A 27,217-nucleotide genomic window follows, 5' to 3' on the forward strand; every position below is an offset into this window, starting at 1 on the left:
CCCCCCGCCTTTCCCTGCACCCTCCCCTCTCTGGTTCCCCCCTCCCCAGCCCCAGTTCACGTTTTAAACACATGGTGCAGCCCAGGGCTGGGCTGAGCGCCTCCCATACCCAGTTGCTAGTCCAGGAGCAGGTGCTTCTGTCTGTTGATTTATCTGTGCAGCAGCCTGCAGCTCTTCTGTGAAAATCTGCAACCCCCCGCCAGCTCTGCTAAAAGGTGGGGAGGGGAGCGGGACAGATGAATTAACATCTGACTGGGGGCTTCCTGCTTTGCTTTCCCCAGCGATGCAATCAAGAGGACTCCAGTTCTTCTCAGATCTGCCGCCCACATTCTGGAGAGGCTCACAGGAAAAGTACAGGGGGAGTTTGGGCCTCTCGTCCATATGCCCTCGGACTTTTCTCCTTTCCATTCAGCCTCTCCCCGTGCCTGGAGGGACATAAGGAAAAAGAGGGAGAGTTTTGTCCTTCGGATGTTCTCAAGAACTTCTCTACCCAGACATGGGATGGGAGTGACACCAGCTTTCCTAGGGCTTAGGAGAAGCATGGGAAAAAAGGAATCTGAGATCGTATAAGGGTTAGGAAAGGTTGTGTCCTGAGGGAAGCAGCAGGACTTGAGGTTTCAGCCTGGCAGATGGGCCAAGGGTGGGCTTCAGCTTCATTGATCTGTTTCAGGCCAACCCTTGGGTAAAGCAGGGAGAGAGACAGCAGATTGAGACCTTTCTCTTTGAAATCCATCTTGGTTCTTCCCATTCCTGTGCGGAAACAAGTAACTGGAGCGATTTACAAGGGGATTCCACCTGAATTCTTTGCAGCAACCTGGGATCAGCAAGCAGCTCCAGACCTGGATGATGTTCCGTAGCCAGGAGAGGTGGAGGGATTTAAAAACAATTCTTCAGGACAGCATAAACTCAGCCCCAGAGCACGTCACACTGAGAACTGAGTGAGTGGGATTCCAACATGGGCAGGAGTTTGCCGCATCTCTTACGAGTGTTGGTCCGGATTGGATCTCCTGGATATCACCGGAGATTGCTTTGGCTATAGACTCTGATAAGGAAGTGCGTCCGACTCAGAAAATCCTCTGCCAGTGGATTCCCCTCACTGCCCCCCTCCTCCCATCAGAATCCTGCTTTCAGGATCAAAAATACTAGTGGCTATTTTTAAAGTGTCCACTTAGAACCTTCTCCTCTGGCTTTCAGGGAGGGATTTGGTTGTGGGAGAGTTCAGCTGTTTTCTTCTCCTACCTTATCCAGTCCTGGGCGTTAACACACTTGATTCCTCTCCCCTGCACCCCCCTGTTTCCGGCTGGCGGATGAAATCTCAGGAATATCCGGGAAGATGGTACAAGAAGCGTGCCAGGGGATTGGACGAAGGACGCCGTAGCTAGTGGGTGTGAAGTTTGCCAAGGTAAGTCAGAGCAATGATTTCTTGTAAGATCGTTTCGTGGGTGAATTCGGTGTTTGTAAATGTCAAGGGCTAATGCTTATGGTTCAAACAAGCTCCAAGCAAACTTTCCTGCGGTCTCCGCTGTTCTGCCAATGCACCCTGGCCCTGGTTTGCTGCTGTTCCAGTTCTGGGGGGGGGGGCCCTCCCCCCAACACAGCCCTGCTGGTATAGTCATGGTCTCCTGCAAAGATCTGTCATTGCAACTCACCACCTGGCTTCCTCCTCCAGCGTGGCAGATGCACCACAGTCCGTGGTGCTCCCTTTCATTGTAGCCCTGATCTTTGCTTGGAACCCAGACTAAACCTTGTGGGGGGGTCTCTGGATCCCCTTTTCCTCCATTTCTCCCTTCCCCTCTCCCCCATCATTTTCCTGGCTGCTGCTGCCTTCCCACTCTCTGTCCAGCGCCAGATGTGAGGCAGCAACACCTTCCACCTGGGACTTGCAAGCCAGTGAACGGAAGCGGGACTCACCCTGGATTCTCGCTGTGATCTGCGGCCCAGCTGCGGGAGCTCTGCATCATTCAGATCAGTCTCTGAATGCGTCTGAACCTCCAAACAATTTGAGTGCGGGTGGGGCTGAGGGCAGTTTGCCAAGGCTGAGCCCTGGCACCTCTAGGCTTGGCAGTTCATAGCCCCCCACCTCTGGGCTTAGCACATCCAGTGCATTACCGCCTGGGCCAAGGGGCCCCAGCCAATCTGGGGGGCTTGGAAAATCTCCCCCCGCCAGGGCCATGGCAGGGAAACAGAGCTTCTCCAATCTTGGGGCTACGGGGAGGGGGGTCCGGAAAGGAGTGAGTGGAGGTGAGGCCATAGGGGGGAAGGGGTGGGGCTGTGGGCAGAACGGGGGCAGGGCCACGGTGAAGGGGGTGGAATGGGATGGGGCCACAGATGGAAAGAGTAGGGTGACCCCATGGTTCCAGTGGTGGGCCCTGCCTTGCTCCGTCCCAGGGCTCCAGGAGACTTTCATCCATCTCTGGCTGCATCAGTGATGAATGCGAAAAAATTGCTTGTGCCCTGGCACCTCTTTCATTCCAGAATAAACCCTGGCTGGAGGTGGGCGAGGGAGGGAGGTTAGCCGAAGGAGCTCACATGACTGTCTTCTTCCAAACAATTGCACAAGTGCTTACTGCCGGCCCAGAAGCCATTCCCGGCCTTCTGGGCTGAACACACACATCCACCTTGCAGCTGGGCAAATCTGCTGCAGCTCCACTTCTTCAGGTGAGCCAGGTTGTCAGGTCTGGAGTCATGAAGGCATTTTCCTCCCCAGCAAATTGGCCAGGAGGACTTGGGGGGGTTGGGTTTCCACTTTCCTCTGCAACATGGGGCGTGAGTCACCTGCAGGGATTCTCTCACCTCCTCAATTCCTTGCCCCTTGCAGGGGCCTGGGGCGTTGGTGGCATCTCGGTCTGTGCTCTGCCCGTGGCATACATCAGTCTAGAATCCCAGGCGCTGAGGTGCTTTTGTCTAACAAAAGTCATCCGCTCCACGTAGGGGTATCCGGATGAAACTGAGTAACTGGTGATACACAGGAGGTCAGGCCAGGTGATCCAAAGGTCACTTCTGGCCTTAACTCTATGAAATATGTGTCAGTTCAGCGTGTGATTCTTTCCCAATATACCACCCCTCACAGGCGCTGGAACTGGGGTGCTGCCTCACCCCTTGGCTTGAAGTGGTTTCCATCCTATATGGGATTTACAGTTTGGTTCACTGGCTCTCAGCACCCCCACTATAAAAATGGTTCCAGCCCGCCGGCCACCCCTAGGATGGATGCAGTTACCTGGGGATAAAGGTGCCTTTTACCGGAATAGCTCATTCCCTGTCCCACATGGGACTAGCTAGAAGCACCTTTATATGATATAACTACATCCACTCTAGAGGGGGTGGTACTGCTTTGATACTGTACCTACACAGACAAGCCACAGGAAATCACCCCGGCTGATTTGGGAAGGAAGCCGTGAGCTGTCCATTGGTTCCAGCGTCATGCCAAGTCCAGTTGCATGGGATGGGGCATGTTCTGTGCCTGGGCACAGCTGCTGCTGGAAGAGTAGTACCCCAAGCCACACCTAGCATAGTAGAAAAAGTAGCGGCCCTACTTTCTCCTGGACGGGGTAGCTTGCTTTGGGTCCATGCTGGGAGGGGCAGAGTTGCATGAGAAAGTGAAGGCAGCCTCCCCCTCCCATTCCCACCCGTGCAGAGTGGGGATGGAACACTGTCGCGTCAGAAGGCAGCAGGGACTGGTGTAAAGGTTGCACAGGGGACATGGCTGTGGAGGACTGGATTTTAGCTACCTGGATGATCTCTGTCTTCCCTCCGCTTGCCCTGTCAGGTCACAATGCTGTGGACCTCTGCGAACCCAGGCTCTAGGGCAGACTTTTTCAAAACATCCTTCTCTTGTTTCACCTTTCCCCTGCTGGTCTCCTCTCTTCTCCCGTTTGCTGCCATTATGACACTGAAATCGATGGGGTTTCTGGGAGGTTGGGTAGGGGAGCCAGTGTAGGCTGACCTGGGTGCGTCTGGTGCATCGGGCAGCACAGCAGATGTATTTATTGCCTGAGCATCCTTTGGTACCTTGAGCAGCAGTTAAAGAGTTAAAGAAATGGCCTCCAGGTTCCTTCCCGCACCAAACACCTTCCACTGATCAAGGCCTGTGAAAGACTCTGCTTGAGACTCAGACCCTGAGCAGCAACCTGGAGAATTCCCGCCTGCATCCCCTCCCACCCTCTGTGTAACTGATTCCCACCCAGGGCATCCGGGCATTGGCCTGGCTTGGAGCTCATGGCAGGGAAGCTGAAATCAAGAGATGGAGCAAATACTGGGCAGCCCAAGTCACGGCTAGGTGGGGTTTGGAGGGGGAAAAAACTGCAACCCGGAGATGCAATGCAAGCTGTGCCCTGCCCTAGACGGTGCTGGGGTGAACAGAGACAGTCGCATAAGAAATAGCTTAGGGGAAAGAAGAAACTAAAAGGCACACAAGCTGAGAGATGTGTGTAGCTGGTGAGCCAGTGAGAGGGGCAGGTAGAGGGGAGGATACTCCAGATAACAGGAAGTGCAGAGAAGGGGCTTGCAGTGCTAGACAGGTCGCTTGAAGGGTCAGGGGCAATGGGGACAGAGTTCTGTAAGTCGGTGCCGCAGCAGTGCTCCATTCTAGGTTCTATCCCTGCCTCCCTCTGTACTATTAGACAAATCGCTCTCCCCCAACTCAGTGCCTCAGTTTCCCCATCGGTCAAATGGAGATAACGATCCTTCAGCTGTTATGTCGAGTTATATTGTAAGCATTTCAGATCCAGGGGCTGGGTCTGCGCAGCGCCCAGCACATCAGGGCCCCGATCCCCGCTGGGCCCTCTGCAGGCTACTGCAATGCAAATACCAACACTAAGCAGGGGGAGTGTTGTAAAACGTCTGGGTAGTCAGAAACCTTGTGACACAGCCACGCTTTGCGGAGGCCACCCTCACTAGAGCTTGAGAAAAAGCCAGGGGCCGCCTAGGCGTCAAAAGGCTTTTCTCTTCCTTTTCTAACAGCTGACAATGCAAACTACACTGGGATCCGGCACCCCAAGCGGTGTCCTTAGCTTCTTAGAACTATCACTAGCAATAAAGGTTCCGCCACTGGATCTTAGCAGATGGGTCTGTTGGTGAGCAAGGCAGAATAAACATAAGCCTGTTCCACTAACAGTTGCACTGGCCCTGCAAGGCAATGGGCTTGAGACAGCTGCCGTTAGAAAAGGGATCAGAGCTGCTGAGCAGGGAGCCAAGGTCATTTTTCTGAGCATTGCCCGGCTTGAAAAGAGAAACTGGGCCACCACAGAGCTGCACTACTACAGAGTTTACGGTAAGCTATTCTGTTCTGTGTACTATTTAGCTTCTCCAGCCCTGCCCAGCACCATAGTAAGCTGAGCCCCTTTTGGGTGAATTATGGTACTAAAATGATTGAAGAGAGTAGCTTCTATTCGGAGGAATTAAAAGTGTGGGATCTCTTTCTCTCTTTTCACATGCTTTGCTTCCTCCTTGAAGTCCGACCCAGCCAGCCTCAGGTTTTTAGTTAGGGTTCAAATGAAAATGCATTGAAGGGAATTTGTGCCACAGTATAAATTGCTTTGCATTTAGCAGTCAAAAAGCAATTCTGCTCTGAATCAGCTTGAAAGGGGGCTTAGCAACTGGGAGCAATCCGCAGTTTGGTGCATGAGCTTTGCAAAGCCAGACCCTTTGCACAAATGCAGCAGTTACCAATCTGTCTTGCTCTGATCTACTGCTGGGACCTTAGATCTGTCTGCACTGCAGACGTGCTGGGTTTAACATCAGAACTGTAAATTCATGCCGCCTGCAACCATGGGACAGTATATAGGGTTGTGACGATGCGGTTCTGGTGGGGCCCAACTGAGAGTGCCAATTCAGGACCAATTGCTTAAACAGGGCAGTTACAGCCATAGGCTGGCGTTTTTCCACCTCTAAGGCAAACCAAACCAGCCGGACAAAAATGACTTCGGTTTCACCCCACTGGCTAACCACAAGTCACACATGCAATTTCCTTAGACACTCCAGTCCCCCAGTATCACCACCAGTGCCACTCGTCCTGGGGATGAATGGTTATGAAAACCAACACCCCATTAAAAGAAAAAGGTTCTCTTGATCCCAAAGGACCAAGCCCCAGACTCAGGTCAATATACACATCAGATCCTACCCACAAATCACGCTGCTGCCAATCCTTTAGAATCTAAAATCTAAAGGTTTATTCATAACGGGAAAAAGGTAGAGATGAGAGCTAGAATTGGTTAAATGGAATCAATTCCATACAGTAATGGCAAAGTTCTTAGTTCAGGCTTGTAGCAGTGATGGAGTAAACTGCAGGTTCAAATCAAGTCTCTGGAGAACATCCCCCGCTGGGATGGGTCATCAGTCCTTTGTGTAGAGCTTCAGTTTGTAGCAAAGTCCCTCCAGAGGTAGGAAACAGGATTGAAGACAAGATGGAGATGAGGCATCAGCCTTATATAGGCACTTCCAGGTGTAAGAACACTTCTTTGTTTTTACTGTGGAAAATTACAGCAAAATGGAGTTTGGAGTCAAATGGGCAAGTCCCTACATACTTTGCTGAGTTACAAGGCGTATCTGCCTCCTCTCAATGGATCAATTGTGTAGCTGATGGTCCTTAATGGGCCATCAAGCAGGGCAAGCAGAGCTAACACCAACTTGTCTGGGGTGTTTCCCAGAACTGCAGCACCAATTTGAAATACAGACAGTATACAGCCAATACTCAGAAAGTTGCAGCGCTGGTGAGGGAGTTACAGCGCTGCAACTTAGGAGGTGTACACATCTGCAGGGCACCACCAGCGCTGCAACTCCCTGTTTGCAGCACTGGCCGTACTCCCGTTTTGTCTCGGGTGTAGAGGATCCAGCGCTGGTGATCCAGTGCTGGTAATCAAGTATAGACACTTACCAGCGCTTTTCTTGACCTCCGTGGAATAAGCAGGTATCCCAGCATACCTGAGGAAGCCTCTCTGGTAAACAAGCTGGTCTCCTTCCCCGGTTTGCTCTCGCGTTCCCCGAACCCCCGTGCAAGCAGGTCTCCTTCCCTGCGGTTTGCAGGGTGGTTCGGGGAACGCGAGAGCAAACCGCGGCGAAGCTGGTCTCCTTTCCCGGTTTGCTCTCTCGTTCCTCGAACCCCCGAGGAAGCAGGTCTCCTTCCCTGCGGTTTGCAGGGTGGTTCGGGGAACGCGAGAGCAAACCGCGGCGAAGCTGGTCTCCTTTCCCGGTTTGCTCTCTCGTTCCCCGAACCCCCGAACAAGCAGGTCTCCTTCCCTGCGGTTTGCAGGGTGGTTCGGGGAACGCGAGAGCAAACCGGGAAAGGAGACCAGCTTCGCCGCGGTTTGCTCTCGCCTTCCCCGAACAAGCAGGTCTCCTTCCCTGCGGTTTGCAGGGTGGTTCGGGGAACGCGAGAGCAAACCGCGGCGAAGCTGGTCTCCTTTCCCGGTTTGCTCTCTCGTTCCCCGAACCCCCCTTGAAGCCGCCCAACAGCGCTGCAGTGTGGCCACATCTAACACCACTTGCAGCGCTGGTTGCTGTAAGTGTGGCCACTCTGCAGCGCTGGCCCTATACAGCTGTACTAATACAGCTGTAACAACCAGCGCTGCAAAATTTTAGATGTAGACATGGCCATATAACTTCAACTACATAATGATACAGACATACAGACAGCATAATCATAACCAGTAACCCACAACCTGGTCTTAGACACCTTATATGACCCCCTTTACATAGGATTTGGTGCCACTACAGGACCTTGGTTGCAAACAATGTTCTATATGATCCCAGTTTATATCAATAACGTCACAAGGGTCTAATGACTCATTCCCTTGTGTTGCTGACCCCAAGCATTCGAAAGTCATGCATCAGGCCCTGAAAAATCATGTTTGTTTTGTTTTAAGTGAGAAACGTGGAGGAAGTTTATTTGGTTTTGGAGCCTTTCAGTGATCACTTTTTCAACTTGTCTCTGCAAGCACAAAGCTAGAAACGTAGCTTTCATTTTTTTAAAAATGAGATTCCCTCATAATGACTTGACTTTAGGAGCTGAGACTTTAAGCAAAACCTCACCCCACCAGATAGCATGAGATTAAATCATGAATGTTAGTAATGCTGTGTTCTAACCATTTTAATGCTACAAAGGTGGGATATTTGGTGAGTTTTTTTGGTTGGTTGGTGTTTTTAAAGAACCATCTTTTCGCAAATTGTTGGCTTGGCTGGAGTTACAACCTAAGATCAGAGATCTCAGCTGTGTAAGGTGCTTTGTTTTGCCTCTCCTTCCTCTTTGGGCGCTGGCCAAGACAGGAGACTGGAGCTGCTGGACTAATGATCTGAATCAGTGATGTGTTGCAGTGGACCCTGTCAAAGTCATGCAGCCTTGTTGTAGGGAGAGCTGGGATGGTTTCCTTGCAATGGATGGAATTCATCCCCTTTCGCTGTGCCCGAAACAGCTCATTTGCTCACAGGAGCAAATCTCTGTGCCATTGGAAAGCACTATATTGTAGCAAACAGCAAGGTACCTAGTATCAGGGGTAGCCCTGTTTGTCTGCAAGGTACCTCAGCACCTTACATGAAAGAAGATGAAAGTTCTACCAAGTCTTTTCACACCCATTTCAAGTGACACATTTGGGATGCTGCATTGCCTTATGAGACGGGCCTGATTCCCTGCTTGTGCTCTTTGCAGTCAGGAGGCACTCTGTCTGCGTGGACGTAGAACAGGTATAAGGGGAGAAAACAACATTTTCTAGTAAAGTACCACCTATTTGGAGTTTGTGTCTGGCCAACAGCATTGCCTCTCTTTGCTTATGAGACAGTCTGTTTGATTGAATGGAGAAATGAATCACGTTTCCCCCTCTTGTTTCTACAGCCCTGAGATGTGGTGTTTATCCCAGGCTAGCTAGCTATCTTAGGGTTTTGTATGGCTGCCCATCACCGGAGCGACTGGCCACCTTCCATGTAAATAGATTGGCCGTAGCAAATTCCCTGGTGAATGTAACGGAATCTCTAGCTCTTGTTCCTTAAGGGAAAATAATGGTGAGAAATCCTTATTCATGATGCTGTAATGCCCACTAATCACCAGTCTTGTTTTGGTTCATTAAGGAGCTAGCACAGGCATAGGCAATGTACAAAATGTCTAAAACCTACTACAAAACTTCACCAGAATCAGCATCTGCAAACCTTCCCAGCCTACCCCAGAAAAGGTCCATTCACCACTTATTTGCATTACCGTAGTCTCTGAAGGCCCTCAGTTGAGATCAGGGCCCCATCATGTGTGCGCAGCACCCAGCGTGCCAAAGGAGACACTGATCGTTCGTCCTGCTTGGAAGAACTTGCAGTCTAAATAGCCAAGACAGGCAAAGGGTGGGAGGGGGAACAGAAGGGAAGGGCCTTGTCCATTGTCACAGACCAAGTCAACGGCAGAACTAGAAGCAGACCCAAGTTCTTCTTGGTTCTAGCTGAGTATTCAATCCACTAGATCCGTGGTTCTCAACCAGGGGTTCACATACCCCGGGGGGGACACAGAGGTTTTCCAGGAGGTATGTCAACTCATCTAGATATTTGCCTGGTTTTACAACAGGCTGCATAAAAAGCGCCAGCAAAGTCAGTACAAACTAAAATTTCATACAAAGACTTGTTTATACTGCTCTCTATGCTATACACTAAAATGTCAGGGCAATATTTATAGTCCAATCAATTTATTTTATAATTATGTGGTAAAAATGAGAACGTCAGCAATTCTGCAGTACTAGTGCGCCGTGATGCTTGTGTATTTTTAGGTTGAATTTTGTAAGCAAGTCGTTTTTAAGTGAGGTGGAACTTGGAGGTACGCAAGCTAAATCAGACTCCTGAAAGGGGTACAGGAGTCTAGAAAGGTTGAGAGCCACCTGCCATAGATAACATTGCGTCTTGCTGGTTAGCACTGGGCAGGACCTGAATTTTAAGGGAAATTCTGCAATTTAGAAATTTCTTCCATTCTGAAAACATTGTTTTTTAATTTCCTGCAAAAACAAAAATCTGAAAAAGTGTCATTTCAGGGCGATATAAATGTTCCGTTCCGATATCGACCTTTTTAAAAGTGTTTTTTTTTTGTCATATATATGTGAAAACCTGATTCATTCCATTCTGAAATGGCAAATCAAAATGTTCCCTTCCGAGAACGTCCAAGCAGGAAATTTTGACATTATCAAAACACCTTGTTTCGTTTTTTTTCCTAAAGGTTTGAGTTCTATGAAAACAACATTTTTTTGTCAAAAAATGAATGGCAGATTTCCAACCAGTTCTAAATAAGTGCCTTTCACCAACCCAGCCATATGCTAGTCAATCCCTTCATATAAACCCCTTGGGGCCTAGTAGATACATCACTGATCTAGGATTCAGCAGCCCTGGGTTCTCTTCCACTTCCCTGCTGGGTAACCTTGGGCAAGTCACTTTGCCTACCTGTGCCTCAGTTTCCCCACCAGTAAAATGGGGCTAATGCTATTGACCCTCCTTTGTAAAGAGCTTTGCGATATATGGATGAAGAGTCATTTAGAAGAGCTATTAATTATTATTATTATTATATTATTGCATTGTGTTGCATTCCAAAGGCCAGCAAATCAGAGCTCTGCTGGACCAAGGTGGGGAGGCTGTGGAATCCCCATTACTAGAGGTTTTTCAGAACAGGTTGGACAAAAGCAGGAATTATCTAGCTCAGGGGTCAGCAGCCTTTCAGAAGTGCTGTGTTGAGTCTTCATTTATTCACTCTAATTTAAGGTTTCGCGTGCCAGTAATACATTTAAACATTTTTAGAAGGTCTCTTTCTATGAGTCTATAATATATAACTAAACTATTGTTGTATGTAAAGTAAATAAGGTTTTTAAAATGTTTAAGAAGCTTCATTTAAAATTAAATTAAAATGCGGAGCCCCCCGGACCGGTGGCCAGGACCTGGGCAGTCTCTCTCCAGTTGAGGGGCAGGGTGGGTGTGGCAGATTCATGGCATTGCCCGGGGGGGAGGTAGAAGGAAATGTCAAATTTTAACCCTCGCCACAGACAGTCCACATGCTCATGGGGACATTTGCACACGTGGCCTGCTAGGCCAGCTCACCGACTCCCTAGCAAGCAGCGCGGTGAATCCCTGCAAGCCTTGGTAGCTAAGTCGCCTAGCTAGCGTGCTGCCTGTCTCCCGCCGGGAGTTAACAACTATTTCTGGGGCTCCTCTCTCTGCACCATGTGCTTGTTTTTCTTGGCTGGGTCATAGTCGGTCTAAATTTAGTCCGATCTATTTCGACGCCTGTCCCCTGCTCTGTGCGTCTTGCAAACGGGAGGGGTGAGGGGGAAGCTGCTGTGTGAAAATGGCAACGAGGGGGGTGGAGAGAGATCAAGGATCCTGGCCCCATGGTGGAGTGCATGGAATCAACATGGCCCCGTTCGCTGCGAGAGACGGCATCTTCTCCTGACCCTGTCTCCTGGAACGTACCCTCGGGGAAGCACGCAGCGGGATCTGCAGACCCAGGTGGATGGCACAGGTCGCCTGGCTGGAGTCTCTTTGCTGCTGCCTGGCTTAAAGATTTGGCTGGTAAGAACACCGGGCTGGTCTTTGAAAAGCAGACCTGCCTGGAGGACTGCACCGTGGCTGTTTGGCTATTAACCCTCGCTAATTAAACCCTATGTCCTGTGAGCTAGGTAAATATCATCAGGGCGGAGAGGGGCGGCCACGGAGGTCGTGGGATTTGCCCAAAGGAATTGGTGCCAGAACTGAAGTGTGGGGCAGCTGGTCCAAAGGGAGGGAGAGAGGGAACGGCCATCAAGTCATCCTGACAGGAAATCTCCTCTCTCCTGTTGATCTCACAGAGAATGTGTTCTGTCCATGCTTGGTAATGGCACTGGCTGGGAGTGGGTTGCTTGGGGAGGACGAGGCGGGGGGCACTGTATTATACCCACGGCTTCCTAGGATGAGCTGGGAGAGGGGGCTGTTCACTAGCAAGCTGAGAGCTCAGATGGTCCTGGAGAGCTCGGCGTGGCGGTTTCCCCTTCCATTCTCAAAGCAGAAAGGAAAAGGAAGGGCCAAGTGGTACGGAGCTACCGTGGATGTGGGTGGGGAGAGACAGGGTCTGCGCTAGGGCCTGGTGACAGATGGGGGAGCAGTGGATTTGGGGGGCGTGGGTCTGTGCTCAGGTGGGAGGGGAGGGAACATGTCGCAGGGGCGGGGCGCAAGGGAAAGTGTGGGCATGCGGGCCGTGGGGGTGGTTAGAGTTCTTTCTGAAAGAGGGAGCAGACTGGCACTTTGGCCAGGGGCACTGTGTGGGGGGAAGACAACCGCAGGGCCAGCCTTCTGTGTGTGTCTGGTCCCCGGCTCCAGTGCGCTCAGCCAGAGCCCCTGCACCAGCCAAGGCTGCCTGGCTTTAGCAAGGCGGGGACATGGGTGTGATGAGAAAGTGAAGCCGATCTCTCCCGCAACTTATAAAGAAGAGTCAAGAGAATGAAATCTAGTGAAAGCTGCTGATCTCTTGGGGCCCTGGGGGAGCATGTGGGGTGTGTATCAGAGACCTGGAACTGGGGGAGTCTGCGGAAGATCTGTTCCAAGTGGACAATCTAGGTGCCAGTGACATCTTGAGGCAAAGGCAAACTGGGCACAGGCCCAGGGCCCGAGCAGGGATGTGTATAAAAGTTTATCCGGTTTCACAGCGGAGCTAAAGAAAGCGATGTTTGAAAATCAACAGAATACACATAAAACTTTCTGTTACCCCTCGGTCGTGTTTTTCTTCTCAATAAAATTTGAAAGGAAAGAGTTCCATTCTTCATGAGATCATAGGCCTCTGAGCCTGGCTACTTGATATGATGAAAAGGATGTTTGGAGGGGACAGATCTTTGCCCTTCTTCTAGAAACGCTAACCCTCACATGCCCTGTGAGGTCTCTTATCCCCTTCTTATAGCTGGGGAAGTGGAGGCGATTAGCCTGAAGCCACAAAGCAAATTAGTAGTAGACATGGGAATAGAACTCTCACTCGTTGTCCTCTAACCACTAGACCCAATTCCTTCCTGATCTCAGAAGAGAACCCAAGAGTCCTGACTCCTAATCCCCACCCCTTGCTCTGACCACTAGACTCCACCAAGCCATGTGCGTTCTGTTGGATTCTCCCGGGCCCCCAGGTCCTGCCAAGATGGTCTCACTTCACATATCTTGAGATCAGATCTCCATCTCTGGAAGTCTCCGTGTCGAGATGCTTTAGCCTAACCCAACCTGTTGGGCTCCACAGTGGGTAAGTGGGTGACGTGTGATACCCTGGATGTCGCACTAGCTGATCTTCCGGCCTCCAGCTCTATGAATCAGAAGCTTCTCTTACTGGGAGGTTCTTGGGGGAGGGGTGATGGCAAGACCTGGGTCCCATCACGTGGGCTGATCATGTGGCGGTTGGCTACTTTTTGGTGGGGAGCGCTGGGTTGATCATTAGCTCCTGCAGCGAACCCAGAGGGAGCTGGCAGATGCTCCTGGGTTGTTTATCGGCTTAGTCAAACACCCCAAAGTTCAAGCACAGTTGCAACAGGCAGAGCTGGAGAAAGCGAATGCAGAAGGCTGGACAAGTTGAGCGAAGGAGGCAGAGGAGAACGAACCATCTGCTCGTATTCCTTCGGACCCAGCGCTCATCCTAAGTGACAGAGGTACAAAGGGAGGTGACAGCGTTAGTGTCTCTAATGGAACAGGGCAGGGGGATGACAGGGTCAGTTCCTAGGGCTGTGAGACAAGAGCACCACTATGTAAGAGCCCACTGACTGAACCAAGCCATGATGAGTCTGGGTGCTAGACCAGTGCTGCTGATCTGAGAGAATCTGTCAGCTCTCGGGATAGTGGTGCTCTGCCTGTCTCTCATCCTAGCAGGAAGGGATCCTGTTGCAGCAATTGAGTGTGCGTGTGTGTGTGTGCGTGCGCATGCGCGCACACAAGCATGCCTAAAAGAGACTCGTACCTACTTTTGTAGGGGCGATAGACGAGCCCCAGTTGGAAAACTGGGGCAGTGAAGCAACTCCAGGGCCGCCTGGGGGAGGAGGGGGGCAAGTGGGGCAATTTACCCCAGGCCCCACAGGGGCCCCGCGAGCCCTGGCCCCGCGGCGGTCTGGGTCTTCGGCCAGCATTTCGGCAGCAGGGGGCCCTTCAGTGCTGCCAAAGACGCGAAGCGACTGAAGGGCTCCCCGCCACCGAAATGCCACTGAAGATGTGGACCATCGCCAGGCCAGTACAAGCGCCGCAGCTCCCCTGCTTTTCCCCAGGTCCCCTGAATCCTCTGGGCAGCCCTGATCAACCCAGTGATCGCTCAGAGACCACCAGATCAGGCGTAGGGAGCAGGGATCTTTTCCCTTCAGTTTTCACACCTGATCAGAGGCCTGATCATTCCACCGGACTCTTCTAGACGGCTTTTCTTAGAGCTGGGAATGGTACTGGCCCCCCTGTACTGTACTCCCTAAAGGCCACCTCCCATCTCATCCGCTGCCTTCCCGCTCAGGGTCCAGGCCCATTGGCGGAGCAGCATGGTGGCGGTGGCAGCGTAGATAGATTCCACCACCTGGTGTCTGGGGAAAATCTGCTGCTGTGCTTCCATGCTGCGTGTGGCCTGCGGCTCTCCGTGAGCAGTAAAGGAGAGGGTGTGACTAGCATACCACACCAGGACTCGGGAGAGCTGGGTTCTGTGTTCCTGAGTCTGCAGTTGGCTTGATGCACCTCTGTGCCTGTGTCCCCTCCCCCATTTGTAAAATAGGGATAGCGATACCTGCCTCTACATAAACAGTTGTGGGATTGATGGATGTAAACCACTGTCTATTCTCGGAGCGATGAGGACTTCACAGGGAGGTGCATGCACCCTACAATGACCAGAAATGGACATTAGAATCAGTCTACAGGTGTCCAGGACTGGAGACAACTTTCTCCAGAGATGGTTTGAGATGGTGCTATGAATTCCCTCAGCAACCCAGGACTATCACAAACCTCACCTCTCTCCTGCTCTACATTTAAGGTGCATTTCTTGGACCTGCCCATCTCTAATCCAAACACACAGTGATGGGTATCTGCACATGCTTCTCCCCCTGGGGGGAGGGCGAGAGAACAAATCCTACAGGACTGATGTGTAGTCACATTGCTTCCTGTCCTAGTGGAAGGTGCTCAGATACTACAGCAATGAGCATGGTATAAAAACCTATTGAGAACAGGATTTCAGACCCAGTATGCATAAGCCTATAGAAATCTAATCCTAGGTATACACGTGCTCCATACCTTGAGAGGCTGCAGCTCCCTCTTCCATTGCAATCCCATTAGATAGTTCTTGCTCTAGGACAGGTGTTGGCAAAAAGGACAGAGCGTATGTTGTTAATGAATGCCAAGGAGGTGCTGTTTTATTTTTTCCTGGGGCCAGATTCAAACCATCTCCCATCCCCTTTCCTCCCCACCAGCCATTAGTCTAATTTTATTTTTCCTGGCAGAAAATGACTGGGGGTGGGAAATGTTCTAGCCATGGCTATGGTCCGTCCAGCACAAATAATGGCCTGGCATTTAGCAGTTGTGACCCTACTGTCTCCAGAATCCTCTTCCCTTCACAGAAACTTTTTCTTCATTTTCAGAAACTTGCAAACACTGCCAGTGTGAGCTGCTCCCAGAAGGGAGCGGAGTTCAAACTCCCACAGGCAGCTGGGCCAGTCAAAATTAAATGTGTGACCCTCTCTTTTAAGTAAAGTAAAAGAACCTTTATTTACACATGCAGGATTTGTGCCTGTCACTACCCCGCATACACTTGCACATCCCAGTTTCTGACAGTCCCACAGATGCACAGATATGATCACCAGTGGTCGGCACCCTGCAGTCTGTTCCTTAAATCTAGCAGCAGGGTGGAGAAATTGCTAGTTTTGAGTCTAGCTGTTAGCTAAAATACCATGTGCATCCCCTTCCCCCCCCAAACACACACACACACACCCCGATGGAATTTAGAGTGTTCCTTATCCCAGCCCAATGCATGAGACATGTGGTTGGACTGTTAGCGAGGTGTTCATGGTGCATTCCTCTACATCAGAGAGAGAGAGAGAGAGATCCTGGTGAAGTCAGACTCAAAGACATAAATGCAGGACTATAAATGCTATCTACTGTATCTAGATTTTTGTATTGGCATCCAGCATAATCCATTTCAGGTTCCCACCCACAGTAGACCCTAAATCCCAGCTTCTTTCCTAAGACAGACCAGTGCAAACCTGCAGGGCTTCCATTTGAATAGAAAATGAGAGGGGAGAAAAAAAATCCCTTTGTTTCTAGAGAAATTCTCCCCTTAATTTTCCACGTGTGCATGTGACCAAAATGCTGTGAATCTGGAAAGTCCCCCTGGTTCTGGATACTAACTCGCTTGTTTATGCGGACTTGGAGTCAATTTAGTGTAGAGGTCATCAGAGTGAAACTTACATAATAGATCCCTGCATTTAATTTAGCCATTGGAATAATGGTACCCAGGGACGTGGTGGATACTCTGTCGCTTGAGATCTTTAAATCATGACTAGATGTCTTTCTTTCTAAAAGATGCATTATAGCTCAACCAAAAGCGATGGGCCTTGATGCAGAAGTTGCTGGCTGAGGTTCTCAGGAGCTCAGACTAGCTGATCACAGTGGTTCTCTTCTGGCCTTAAAAAAAAGAAAAAATCTACAACTCTGTGCTTCATTCCTTCTGTTTTCACAATGAGCTATTCACCGGCTGGAGTCACAGCTGACGGCTGTTAGTAACGCATTCCTCTGTGCACCAGCAAAAATGGCACAGGCTGTACCTAACTTCGCATATGGGGACTGCTGCAAACAGCTGTCTGCAGATCGAGGTCCTCTGGATGTGAGAAAGGGGTGCAGCAAACAATCTGGTTCAGTGTCTTGTGGGGCTTGACAATGGAGCAGTTACCCTTTCGACTGGGAGCCGAGTGATTAAGTCCAGCACAAGTTGCTAATGATCCAGTCTTGTCTGCTGTCTAGTTTGGGGGCCTACAAGAAATGAGTTTGGCGGGTCTCAGTCCAATTTCCAGCAGCCCACTGTCCCCACCACAAAAGTCAGCAGCCCAATTTTGGTGCCCGTTGAGGTTAATCTAGGCATAAAGGTCAAAGACTGAGTGGACTATGGAGAATGAATTCCTCTCTCAGCCCCAGTCCCTTCAGATTAACATTAATGCTGCCTAGCCAATGCATGCTAGATAGCAGCCAGCCCATTTCTGCCCTCTCTTGCCACACGCACCATATCTGTAACTCTCTCCTATACCATATTTCTGTTTGAAAACATCTGAATTTCAATACAACTTGACAACTATATCACGCGCTTTGATAGTGGCAAGTTTCTGCTGAAGGATCCCAGTGCACTTTGAACTATATAAATGCAGCCACTTCTGGGGTGGGACATCAGAGAACATTAGTGCACAGAACACCAGAATGGGGAGGAGAAGGCAGTTTGGACCAAGGGGAATCCCATATCACGCGCCATAGGGTCACTAACGTTCACACACAGCAGACAGGACCCTGTTATTAAGCTGTCTTCTAAAAGAGTCACACAAAGTAACTTGTAGATGTGTCTCTCTCCATGGGAAAGATGAAGAGGGTAACTGAGCCTGCTGGATTTTGAACCTGTGGCTCTAGGGATTCTGGCTATTTCAAACATAAAGCTAATGGCACCAAGCCATCCTGTCCAGCAGCTCATGTTAATTTATTTAGCCCAGATCCCTGTCTCTGCTTTGCTTCCAGGGGAGCTGGTGAAAGAAAAGAAGAAAAAGGGGGTGCCTAATCCCCATTGGCTCTGGATGGATTGGAATGGGGAAGTCAGCCTGCAGTACGAGCCCACAGCAACTGGAAAGCACCTGCTTCATCCTCAGAGCACTCTTCCTCCTCCTTTTCTGCAGGCATGGTAAGGAGCTGAACATGCAGAGATGCCAGGGGTCAGCTGCACGCCAGAAGTGGGGATTCCAGTGGGAATGTGAGCAGCATGCACCTGCCAGAGGCAGGGGTGGGCATCTGCTAGCTTAGCAGCAGTTCCCATACAGAATACAAAGTGGTGGCAGGAGTGTGATGGCTCATTGCATCATTAAAAACAGCAATGGCCTAGCTGCATTTCCCTGATGCCCTGGTTATCGGCGATGAAAAGGTTCTGCTGGGTCATCTTGGGAGCTTTGCCTCCAAATTCAGTAGGACCAGGGTTTTGCACTTAGTCTTTCTCCATCCCCTTACCAGTGTGGGATTGCTCCCAACCCCTCTGGGAATCTGTAGCTTCGACATCTTCCCCCTCCTCCAATCCCTTGCCCAGAGGCTCTCTCCCTGCTCTCAAGACATGCTTGAGATCTGGCTTATTTTGCAATGCCCCAGTGCACCTCTGCCTCCCATTTTCCATTCACTTGTGCAAGTTTTAGCCTTTGGGGAAACTCCAGATCCAAGAGAACAGCAGATTGCTGATGGTCAGCCAGAGAATACGGTGCCATCTCTCACACTGCGATGAGGCAACGCTGAGCCAGGGGAGAGTGGCCCTACTGAATTACCAACACCGTTGCCTGCAGCACCCCAGTGGTTACTTACGTGGTCTCCCACCGCAACCAGGCCCAGCCCTGCATATCTTGGGAGGTCTCGCATACTCACGGATCTCCAAGGCAGTGTAGTAATATGGCCTGGGACAGGAGGATAGAATGTTATAACACTGTTACCCCCTTTAGCCCAAGCAGTTAGCCAAGATTTGGGCCCTTTCAGGGTTGTTTCCATTAGGACGAGAAATCTGTGATAGGAGTCGGAGAGATTCTTGGTGTGATCTTGTTTGTTTACAAAATAAAAATAAAAATGTACAGAGAGTCTTCGTGCTGTGAGCACAGGAGAAAGACGCAGCAGCCAGTTTTCTTGCGCAGAAATCCCCGTGTCTGCCCCTCTAGCGAGCCCTGTGCCCAAGAAGCTCAAAAGAAATTCTTCCGTGGGGCTAACGATTCTTGGAGAGGTGGATTTACTGCAGCCACTGTGGTGTTTCTAGTGTAGACACGGGCTCAGGCTCACACCACAACTCCTTCTCCTGGCTTTCAGCCACTAACATACACAGGTGGTGACTACCATCCTAAGTACTGTGTTTGCAGTCAGGGAAACCCTTCGACCCACAGGGCTCAGGCTTGGTCTACACTACAAACTTATATCAGTGTAACTGTGTTGCCCTGAGCAACGTCGTTATACCAACCTAAGCCCTGGTGTGGACAGCGCTACGTCTCCGGGAGGACTTCTTCCATTGACACAGTTACCGCCTGTTGGGGAGGGGGAGTGCCTACACCGACAGGAGAAGCTCTCCTATTGTTGTAGGTAGCGTCTTCACTAAATGCTACAACGATACTGTAAGTGGAGACATGCCCTTAGCTCTGACCTACCATGTACCTTGGGTGGGGGTGTCCCTCCATTGTTGGTCACTGTCATTACAAACGGGCTTAATTGCTCCTTCTACTGAGGCACAAAGAGAGAGTGCTTGGCACAGCCATTGACTTTAACGAGGTCTGCGGCTGTCCTGGCATCCAAGGCCTCCTGGATGGAAGCCATTAGCCGCTTTCAGCAGAGTGGTGTAGCACTGACATCAGACGTGATGCCGTACACTCTGTCTCGCCACCCAGCTTGCTGCCAGTGTAAGATCCTGCGCTGCAATGCCGACTACGTGGCCGCCACCCTCAACCTGCGCGGCTCCAACAAGGACGCGGCTTACTGCAACGCCCTGCGCTCCTACTCCCACTGCACCCGCAAGACGGCCCGGACCTGCCGGGGCGACCTGGTCTACCATTCTGCCGTCCATGGCATCGAGGACCTCATGATCCAGCACAACTGCTCCAAGGAAGGCCCCACCTCGCCGCCCCGGCCCCGCCCGCCGGCACCCAACCACCAGGGCTTTGAGTCCCTGGACATCTGCAACTACGAGAAGAGCTTCCTCTACAAGCATGGCCAGCCCCCCACCTACCAGCACTGCGCCGCCTTCGGGGACCCCCACGTCCGCACCTTCCAAGATGAGTTTCACACCTGCCGCGTGGAGGGCTCCTGGCCTCTCCTGGACAATAACTACTTATTTGTGCAGGCAACTAGCTACCTGGTGGCAAAGAGTTCCAACGCGACTGCCACCGGCAAGGTAACGTCACAGCCTGGGATTGGCTACTGGGGGCTCCCCAGGCTTTGGGCGGCTGCCGTTGCATTCGCGGTGCGAGAGGGATGGAGGCTCAGAATCAAATGTAAGAACCATTCGTGCAATGACAGAAATGCTCTCCAGTTGCTCCTGGACATGGGAAGGGGGCGGAATAGATTAGAGGAACAGATCTCAAATGGCGGCCCATGGATCACTTGCTGTTTGTCCATCTGCACCTGGCTGTGCACATGGTGCTGGCCCCTGCTCCTTAAGAAAAATATATTAAGTACTTTCCTAGTGGGACTTTTCACTTGCCACATAGGACATGGTAGGCAGCCCTAAGGGTGGGGCTTATGCAGTTAGGAATGGGAGTGACGCTTGGGGTCAAGAGACCATCTTTCCAACGGTCACCAGGTGAACAGTGGGAGGGGCTCACTCTGCCCTATGAGGTGCTCCAGGTATGGGTCCAGCCTGGGATTGTGGAAACCCTGTATTTCAGGGTCTCTCAAATAGGGGTCGCCTCTTCTGTAGGGAAAACCCCTAGCGGGGCGGGCTGGTTTGTTTACCTGCCCTGTCCGCAGGTCTGGCCGATCGCAGCTCCCACTGGCCGCAGATCACTGCTCTGGCCAATGGGAGCTGCTGGAAGCGGTGGCCAGTAAGTCTCTCGGCCCACGCGGCTTCCAGCAGCTCTCATTGGCCCGGAGCAGCGATCTGCAGCCAGTGGGAGCTGCAATCGGCCAGACCTGCAGATGGGGCAGGTAAACACACCAGCCCAGCCCACCAGGGGCTTTCCCTACACAAGCGGCGACCCCTGTTTGAGAAACCCTGCTGTATTTGGATGTACAGCAGGGGTTCTCAAACTGGGGGTCGAGACCTCTCACGGGGTCACGAGGTTATTACATGGGGGGGGGTCGCAGGCTGTCAACCTTCACCCTAAACCCTGCTTCACCTCCAGCATTTATAATGGTGTTAAATATATATAAAAAGTGGGTTTAATTTATAAGGAGGGGGGCACACACAGAGCTTGCTGTGTGAAAGGGGTCACCAGTACCAACATTTGAGAAGCAGTGATGTACAGTGACCTGCCATGAGTCCTAAGAAAGATGACGGGCAGCAAGGTAACTTCCTGATCTCTTACTACAACGTCAGCCAAGGGCAGGGCCGTACTGCGCTGGGTGGTGCACAGAAACACACAGTTTCCTAGTCCCCAAAAGAGCTCACAATCTAAACAGCCAAGACAGATGGACATTGGGTGGAAGGGAAAGCAGTTTGCCCAAGGTCTGGCAGCAGGTGAGTGGCAGAACTAGGAACAGAACCCAGGAATGTCTAACATAGTGAACGCTTATGGGAAGGGGGTAGGTTTAGAAGATAAAATAAAAAAAGAGCAAGTTAAAAATCACTTAGAAAAGTTAGATGCCTGCAAGTCACCAGGGCCTGATGAAATGCATCCTAGAATACTCAAGGAGTTAATAGAGGAGGTATCTGAGCCTCTAGCTATTATCTTTGGAAAGTCATGGGAGACAGGGGAGATTCCAGAAGACTGGAAAGGGGCAAATATAGTGCCCATCTATAAAAAGGGAAATAAAAACAACCCAGGAAACTACAGACTAGTTAGTTTAACTTCTGTGCTGGGGAAGATAATGGAGCAAGTAATTAAAGAAATCATCTGCAAACACTTGAAGGGTGGTAAGGTGATAGAGAATTGCCAGCATGGATTTGTAAAGAACAAATCGTGTCAAACCAATCTGATAGCTTTCTTTGATAGGATAATGAGTCTTGTGGATAAGGGAGAAGCGGTGGATGTGGTATACCTAGACTTTAGTAAGGCATTTGATACGGTCTCGCATGGTATCCTTATCGATAAACTAGGCAAATACAATTTAGATGGGGCTACTATAAGGTGGGAGCATAACTGGCTGGATAACCGTACTCAGAGAGTAGTTGTTAATGGCTCCCAATCCTGCTGGAAAGGTATAACAAGTGGGGTTCCGCAGGGGTCTGTTTTGCGACCAGCTCTGTTCAATATCTCCATCAACGACTTAGATGTTGGCATAGAAAGTATGCGTATTAAGTTTGCAGACGATACCAAACTGGGAGGGATTGCAACTGCTTTGGAGGACAGGGTCAAAATTCAAAATGATCTGGACAAATTGGAGAAATGGTCTGAGGTAAACCGGATGAAGGTCAATAAAGACAAATGCAAAGTGCTCCACTTAGGAAGGAACAATCAGTTTCACACATATAGAATGGGAAGAGACTGTCTAGGAAGGAGTACGGCAGAAAGGGATCTAGGGGTCATAGTGGACCACAAGCTAAATATGAGTCAACAGTGTGATACTGTTGCAAAAAAAAAAAAAAAAAAAAGCAAACGTGATTCTGGGATGCATTAACAGGTGTGTTGTAAACAAGACACGAGAAGTCATTCTTCTGCTCTACTCTGCACTGGTTAGGCCTCAGCTGGAGTATAGTGTCCAGTTCTGGGCGCCGCATTTCAAGAAAGATGTGGAGAAATTGGAGAGGGTCCAGAGAAGAGCAACAAGAATGATTAAAGGTCTTGAGAACATGACCTATGAAGGAAGGCTGAAAGAATTGGGTTTATTTAGTTTGGAAAAGAGAAGACTGAGAGAGGACATGATAGCAGTTTTCAGGTATCTAAAAGGGTGTCATCAGGAGGAGAGAGAAAACTTGTTCACCTTAGCCTCCAATGATAGAACAAGAAGCAATGGGCTTAAACTGCAGCAAGGGAGATTTAGGTTGGACATTAGGAAAAAGTTCCTAACTGTCAGGGTAGTTAAACACTGGAATAAATTGCCTAGGGAGGTTGTGGAATCTCCATCTCTGGAGATATTTAAGAGTAGGTTAAATAAATGTCTATCAGGGATGGTCTAGACAGTATTTGGTCCTGCCATGAGGGCAGGGGACTGGACTCGACGATCTCTCGAGGTTCCTTCCAGTCCTAGAGTCCATGAGTCCTGAGTCTCAGTCCAGTGCTCTGGATGTTGGACCAATAGTTCTGTACCTTGACCTGCCTCCCATCTAAAATATGGGAAGGGCAGGGTGGTTGTTGGATCTCCTGACAGGTATCCAGGAGGGTCACAATCCCTTCCTCTTTCCCCTCTCCCCATCACGGTTAACCGGAACTAGGACATAGGACTTCTGATCCAGCCTTGCTTCTTTCTTTTTGCCTTGCAGCTCACGATCATATTTAAGAACATGAAGGAATGCATCGACCAGAAGGTCTACCAGGCCGAAATAGACAACCTGCCAGCTGCCTTCGAGGATGGCTCGGTGAATGGTGGTGAGAGGCCAGGGGGGAGCAGCCTGACCATCCAGGAACATGCGCCCGGGCAGCACGTGGAGATTCGGGCTGCCTACATCGGCACCATCATTGCCGTTCGCCAGGCAGGCCGGCAGCTATCCTTCTCCATCCGGGCAGCCGAGGAGGTGGCGCGGTCCTTCACCGAAGAGCAGGACCTGCAACTCTGTGTGGGTGGCTGTCCACCCAGCCAGCGCATCTCCCGCAGTGAGTGTCGCCACACCGGGATTGCCACTGAGACGGCGCGACTGCTGTGCAAGGAGAAGCTGCCGGTGGAGGACGTCTACTTCCAGTCGTGCGTCTTTGATGTGGTAACCTCAGGCGATGCCAATTTCACCCTGGCCGCACATGGTGCTCTGGAGGACGCAAAGATGTTCCACCCAGATGCTGAGAAACTGCACATATTCCAGACTGGGGCGGGCTGTTGTCTCATCTCCTTACCCTTCCTCCTTGTCATCGTCACCTCTAACCTCTTGGCTATTCAGTTGTGCTTTTAACACTCCTTGTGCATCAGGTACCAGAGCTGCAAGAATCTGTAGCTGCTCTGTGACATATAGACTGGAGTGAGGTGGACATCAGCTAAAGGAAATGGTGCCCTATCTAGGATCTGCTATCATGGGGGTGGAACCAAACTGGTGAAAGGCCCTGGCCTTAGAGAAAAGGCCTGGAAATAGCAGCTCATTCTTCCCATTCTCAAACACTCTGAGGACTGGATTAGTTGAGTTTTGTTCTGCTCCTGAATGTTAATGGAGTTTTCCCATCGTGGGTTCTGATTTTTTATTACTTTATTTTTTTAAAATAAAAGTGGGGAATCTGCTGCCACATGGGAAAAAGCCATGCAGGGACTTAACTTCTATTGTCTCGCTTTTTTTCTGATCATGTGTCTGAAACCAGGAGCGTGGATCCTCTGAGCTTCTGCAGCGCGTCTGCCAAGCTAGTTGTAGCACACAGGATAAGTAATTTGCAGGACCCCTTCTTGCTTTTTCTTTACCCAGCATGCACTTCAGTTCCAACATAGTTGTAAACAGACTCTTGCTCAGAAACCTGCTAGAGTCAGAAATGTTGGAATCCAGGCTGGGGCCAAAGCTTTTGGATGGCAAAACTTGTTGATTTGTAGCTTCAGACATTCTTGTGAGAGCTGCTGTGGAACCACATTGGAATGAAGTAGAAAGCAGCAAGATGGTAACCAGAATGTCTTGTTCAAGGTTTGAGATTCCTTGAACCACTTGAGCTAGGAACTGTTGGTATAATGCTAACTTGTAGCCCAGCTGTCTGCAAAAATGTCAAATCTCTGAAGTTTCACTTTAAAATTGTCATCTCAGCGTTGCAATTTCTCTCTTTTTGGCACTAATCTAGGACTGAATACAGCAAGTCCCAGACTTTGGACCAGTGTTGAGTTTCAACAATACAGTATAGAGAAAAATTGATCTAATTTTCCCCTTTTTTAGCCCAAGCTTGATCTGTTATTCTGTCTCCCATAGCCCCACAAAAACCCAACAAAACCACTGGCTTGATTTCAAGAGTAAGATTAGTAATGTGATAAACACCAGAAGCAGCAAAGGCCAAAGCTATCAGATTGCATCACTGACTAGGTAAAATATTAAGGAATGTACATAAATATTGCGGTGAGACTGAAGTTAAATGTTTAATATATTTGAGGTTTTAAGAGAAGTGTATAGAGTTCTATTTGTTAACAAATATTTTCCATATACAAAGACTTTAAAAAAAAAAAAAAAAAAAAAAAGAGGATTCATCAGCTAAACAACTTTGCAATTCTTGTCCTGCTGAACTGTGAGAGGAATCACAGAGCTTTGATCCTACAAAGATGGCATTCGTAGGAGAGAACAGTCATTGGGGGAAGGCTGGTAGGATTTGCAAACGTTGTGTGAAAGAATTTTTAAAATAGTGTGAGGGAAGGCTTATCAAACCGTAAAAAACAAGGCTCATTTTTATGGCTCATGTTTCAAGCCATATTTGGTTTATTTGTCTAGTCCTGCTTTTTCATGGCTCCTCTGATCAAAGTCACAGTAAAAGGTATAGTCTAAAGAGCTTCAAAAGTATTTCTCACTCACACACTGTCCACCATGTGGTGTCAACCATAAGAGTTTCTCTGTTTCTTGTACACTGGCATCATTGATCCATGAACATTTGACATTAAAGGTGTCTATTTTTGAAGTCCTCATTTCCTGTCATCTGTCTCTTATTTCCCTGGTTGGCGTGCAACAGGTGAAGATAATTATATCTTGTATTCCACCCCATCGCTCCTTTCATTCCAAAGCACTTCATGATCTAAATATACACACAGGGCATTGAGTGTGGGAGAGAATAGCAGTGGATACTCTCACACTCCACCTACAACCAAGCTCTGCTCACTTGTGATACCAAAATGGGGACACCACTTGCAATAGATTGTGTGGATCTTCAGAATGTAATCATTACTCTTTTTCTTTGCCCCCAGTAAAACACTCATGCCAGTGTTAACATGCCTCAGAAAAGGATGAAGGCCCTTCACACCTCAGAACTGTTGTTTCAGGCTCTCTGCAAATGCAGGCAGACATTCCTGCAATGGTTAACATTTGGTTTGCATTTTCAAGGTTCTCTTTGCAAAGACAAGGGCCAGAATCTTATTTTATTTATTTTAAAATGAACATTTAGATTCTGGAACACTTTTCATCATGTCTTCTATTTTGTAATCAGCTCACTGGGCGACTGTGACCCAGCCCAATTAGGTCCCTATAGATACGGAATTTACTTAACCCAGTATTAAAATGCATCCACCTCTGGAATGGAACACAGCAGCTGTTTAACAGCACACAGCAATGCTGCCCAACTGCCTGGAAACAAAGAACAACACAGTATCTAAATGAAGTGCCAGGGGCAGTTTTAGGGATGCAGAATATAATTACCCAGTAGAATTTGAGCTATGATACAGCAGCTAATGAACCTATTACTGGGGAAAGTGACAATGGCTCTTTCAGTGACCCCAGGTGATCAGGTCCTCAGTTTAACATCTTGACTCCTCCAGACCTACTGGAATCTAGTTCCCAGCTCTGGCCTCTTTGAACCTCTCCAGTGGCATAATGGGGTAGAATGGCCTTCTAGGAACAGCAACCAATGCAGAAGCAACAGTGGTAACCCTGTGTTGCCCTTGGTCATGGGCATGGCAAGGGAGTCATGCCAGAGGGTCTGGCCTACTCTGTGTCCCTTAGCACTGCGCTGAGGCATTGGCTCTGTACTGAGAGGGAATAAACCATGCACCGGCTACTGCACCAATACTGCCCCAGTCTGCAGCCCCCTGGCTTTGTGAGACTCTCATACCCAATGCCAATGCTGCGTATCTCAACCTTTCCCTCCCTGCCTGAGAGATACAAACTACAGAGCAATCAAACGTCCAGATGGCACAAAGTACTTGCCCACCAGCGCCCAGTGCCTTGGTCTGGTTTCGTTTACGTCTGCTGTAATTAAACCATTTTCGGAAACCTGATCTTTGGCCTGTTACTTGACCAGCAGAGGTCACTTTTTGATAAGAAATAGCACTGATTCAAAGGCTACGGGAGTTGACTGGGGGAAGGGGTGGAGGCAGGGCTGGCTCCAGCTTTTTTGCCACCCCAAGGGGTGAAAGGGAAAAAAAAAAATAATAAAGCCACGATCAGCGGCACTTCAGCAGCTGCTCTACCGGGCCGCTTTTATTCTTCGGCAGCAATTCAGCAGCCGGTCCTTCCCTCTGAGAGGGACTTGCTGCCGAAGACCCGGACGTGCCCCCGCCTTCGATGGGCCACCTCAAGCACCTGCTTCGTTCGCTGGTGCCTGGAGCCGGCCCTGGATGGGGGAGAGTGTTTCCTTCGATT

General features: G+C 49.8%; 1 protein-coding gene across 2 annotated transcripts; it reads left to right on the plus strand.

Annotated features, from left to right (window-relative positions):
* Nucleotides 1-1,104: 1,104 nt before the first annotated feature.
* Nucleotides 1,105-25,545, plus strand: HJV (hemojuvelin BMP co-receptor). Of its 2 annotated transcripts, none has more exons than XM_050930702.1 (4): nt 1,105-1,402; nt 17,677-17,836; nt 19,557-20,059; nt 23,246-25,545. In XM_050930702.1, the coding sequence occupies exons 2-4, from the start codon at nt 17,743-17,745 to the stop codon at nt 23,864-23,866; spliced, it is 1,218 nt and encodes a 405-aa protein (XP_050786659.1). In that variant the 5' UTR covers nt 1,105-1,402; nt 17,677-17,742; the 3' UTR covers nt 23,867-25,545. The 2 variants fall into 2 exon arrangements, with proteins under 2 accessions (XP_050786659.1, XP_050786658.1); XM_050930701.1 differs by lacking the exon at nt 1,105-1,402 and adding an exon at nt 11,279-11,511.
* The last annotated feature ends 1,672 nt before the right edge of the window (nt 25,546-27,217 follow it).

Source organism: Gopherus flavomarginatus, chromosome 20, assembly GCF_025201925.1.
Source record: "Gopherus flavomarginatus isolate rGopFla2 chromosome 20, rGopFla2.mat.asm, whole genome shotgun sequence".
Classification (NCBI taxonomy): domain Eukaryota; kingdom Metazoa; phylum Chordata; order Testudines; family Testudinidae; genus Gopherus; species Gopherus flavomarginatus.

What these genes read in the sequence shown, in the direction of transcription:
- HJV (XM_050930702.1), top strand. Translation starts at nt 17,743, where the DNA reads ATGGGGAAGTCAGCCTGCAGTACGAGCCCACAGCAACTGGAAAGCACC. An exon ending in CCTCCTTTTCTGCAGGCATG is followed by an intron (nt 17,837 to 19,556) that starts GTAAGGAGCTGA and finishes CTCGCCACCCAG; the next exon opens with CTTGCTGCCAGTGTAAGATC. An exon ending in ACGCGACTGCCACCGGCAAG is followed by an intron (nt 20,060 to 23,245) that starts GTAACGTCACAG and finishes TTTGCCTTGCAG; the next exon opens with CTCACGATCATATTTAAGAA.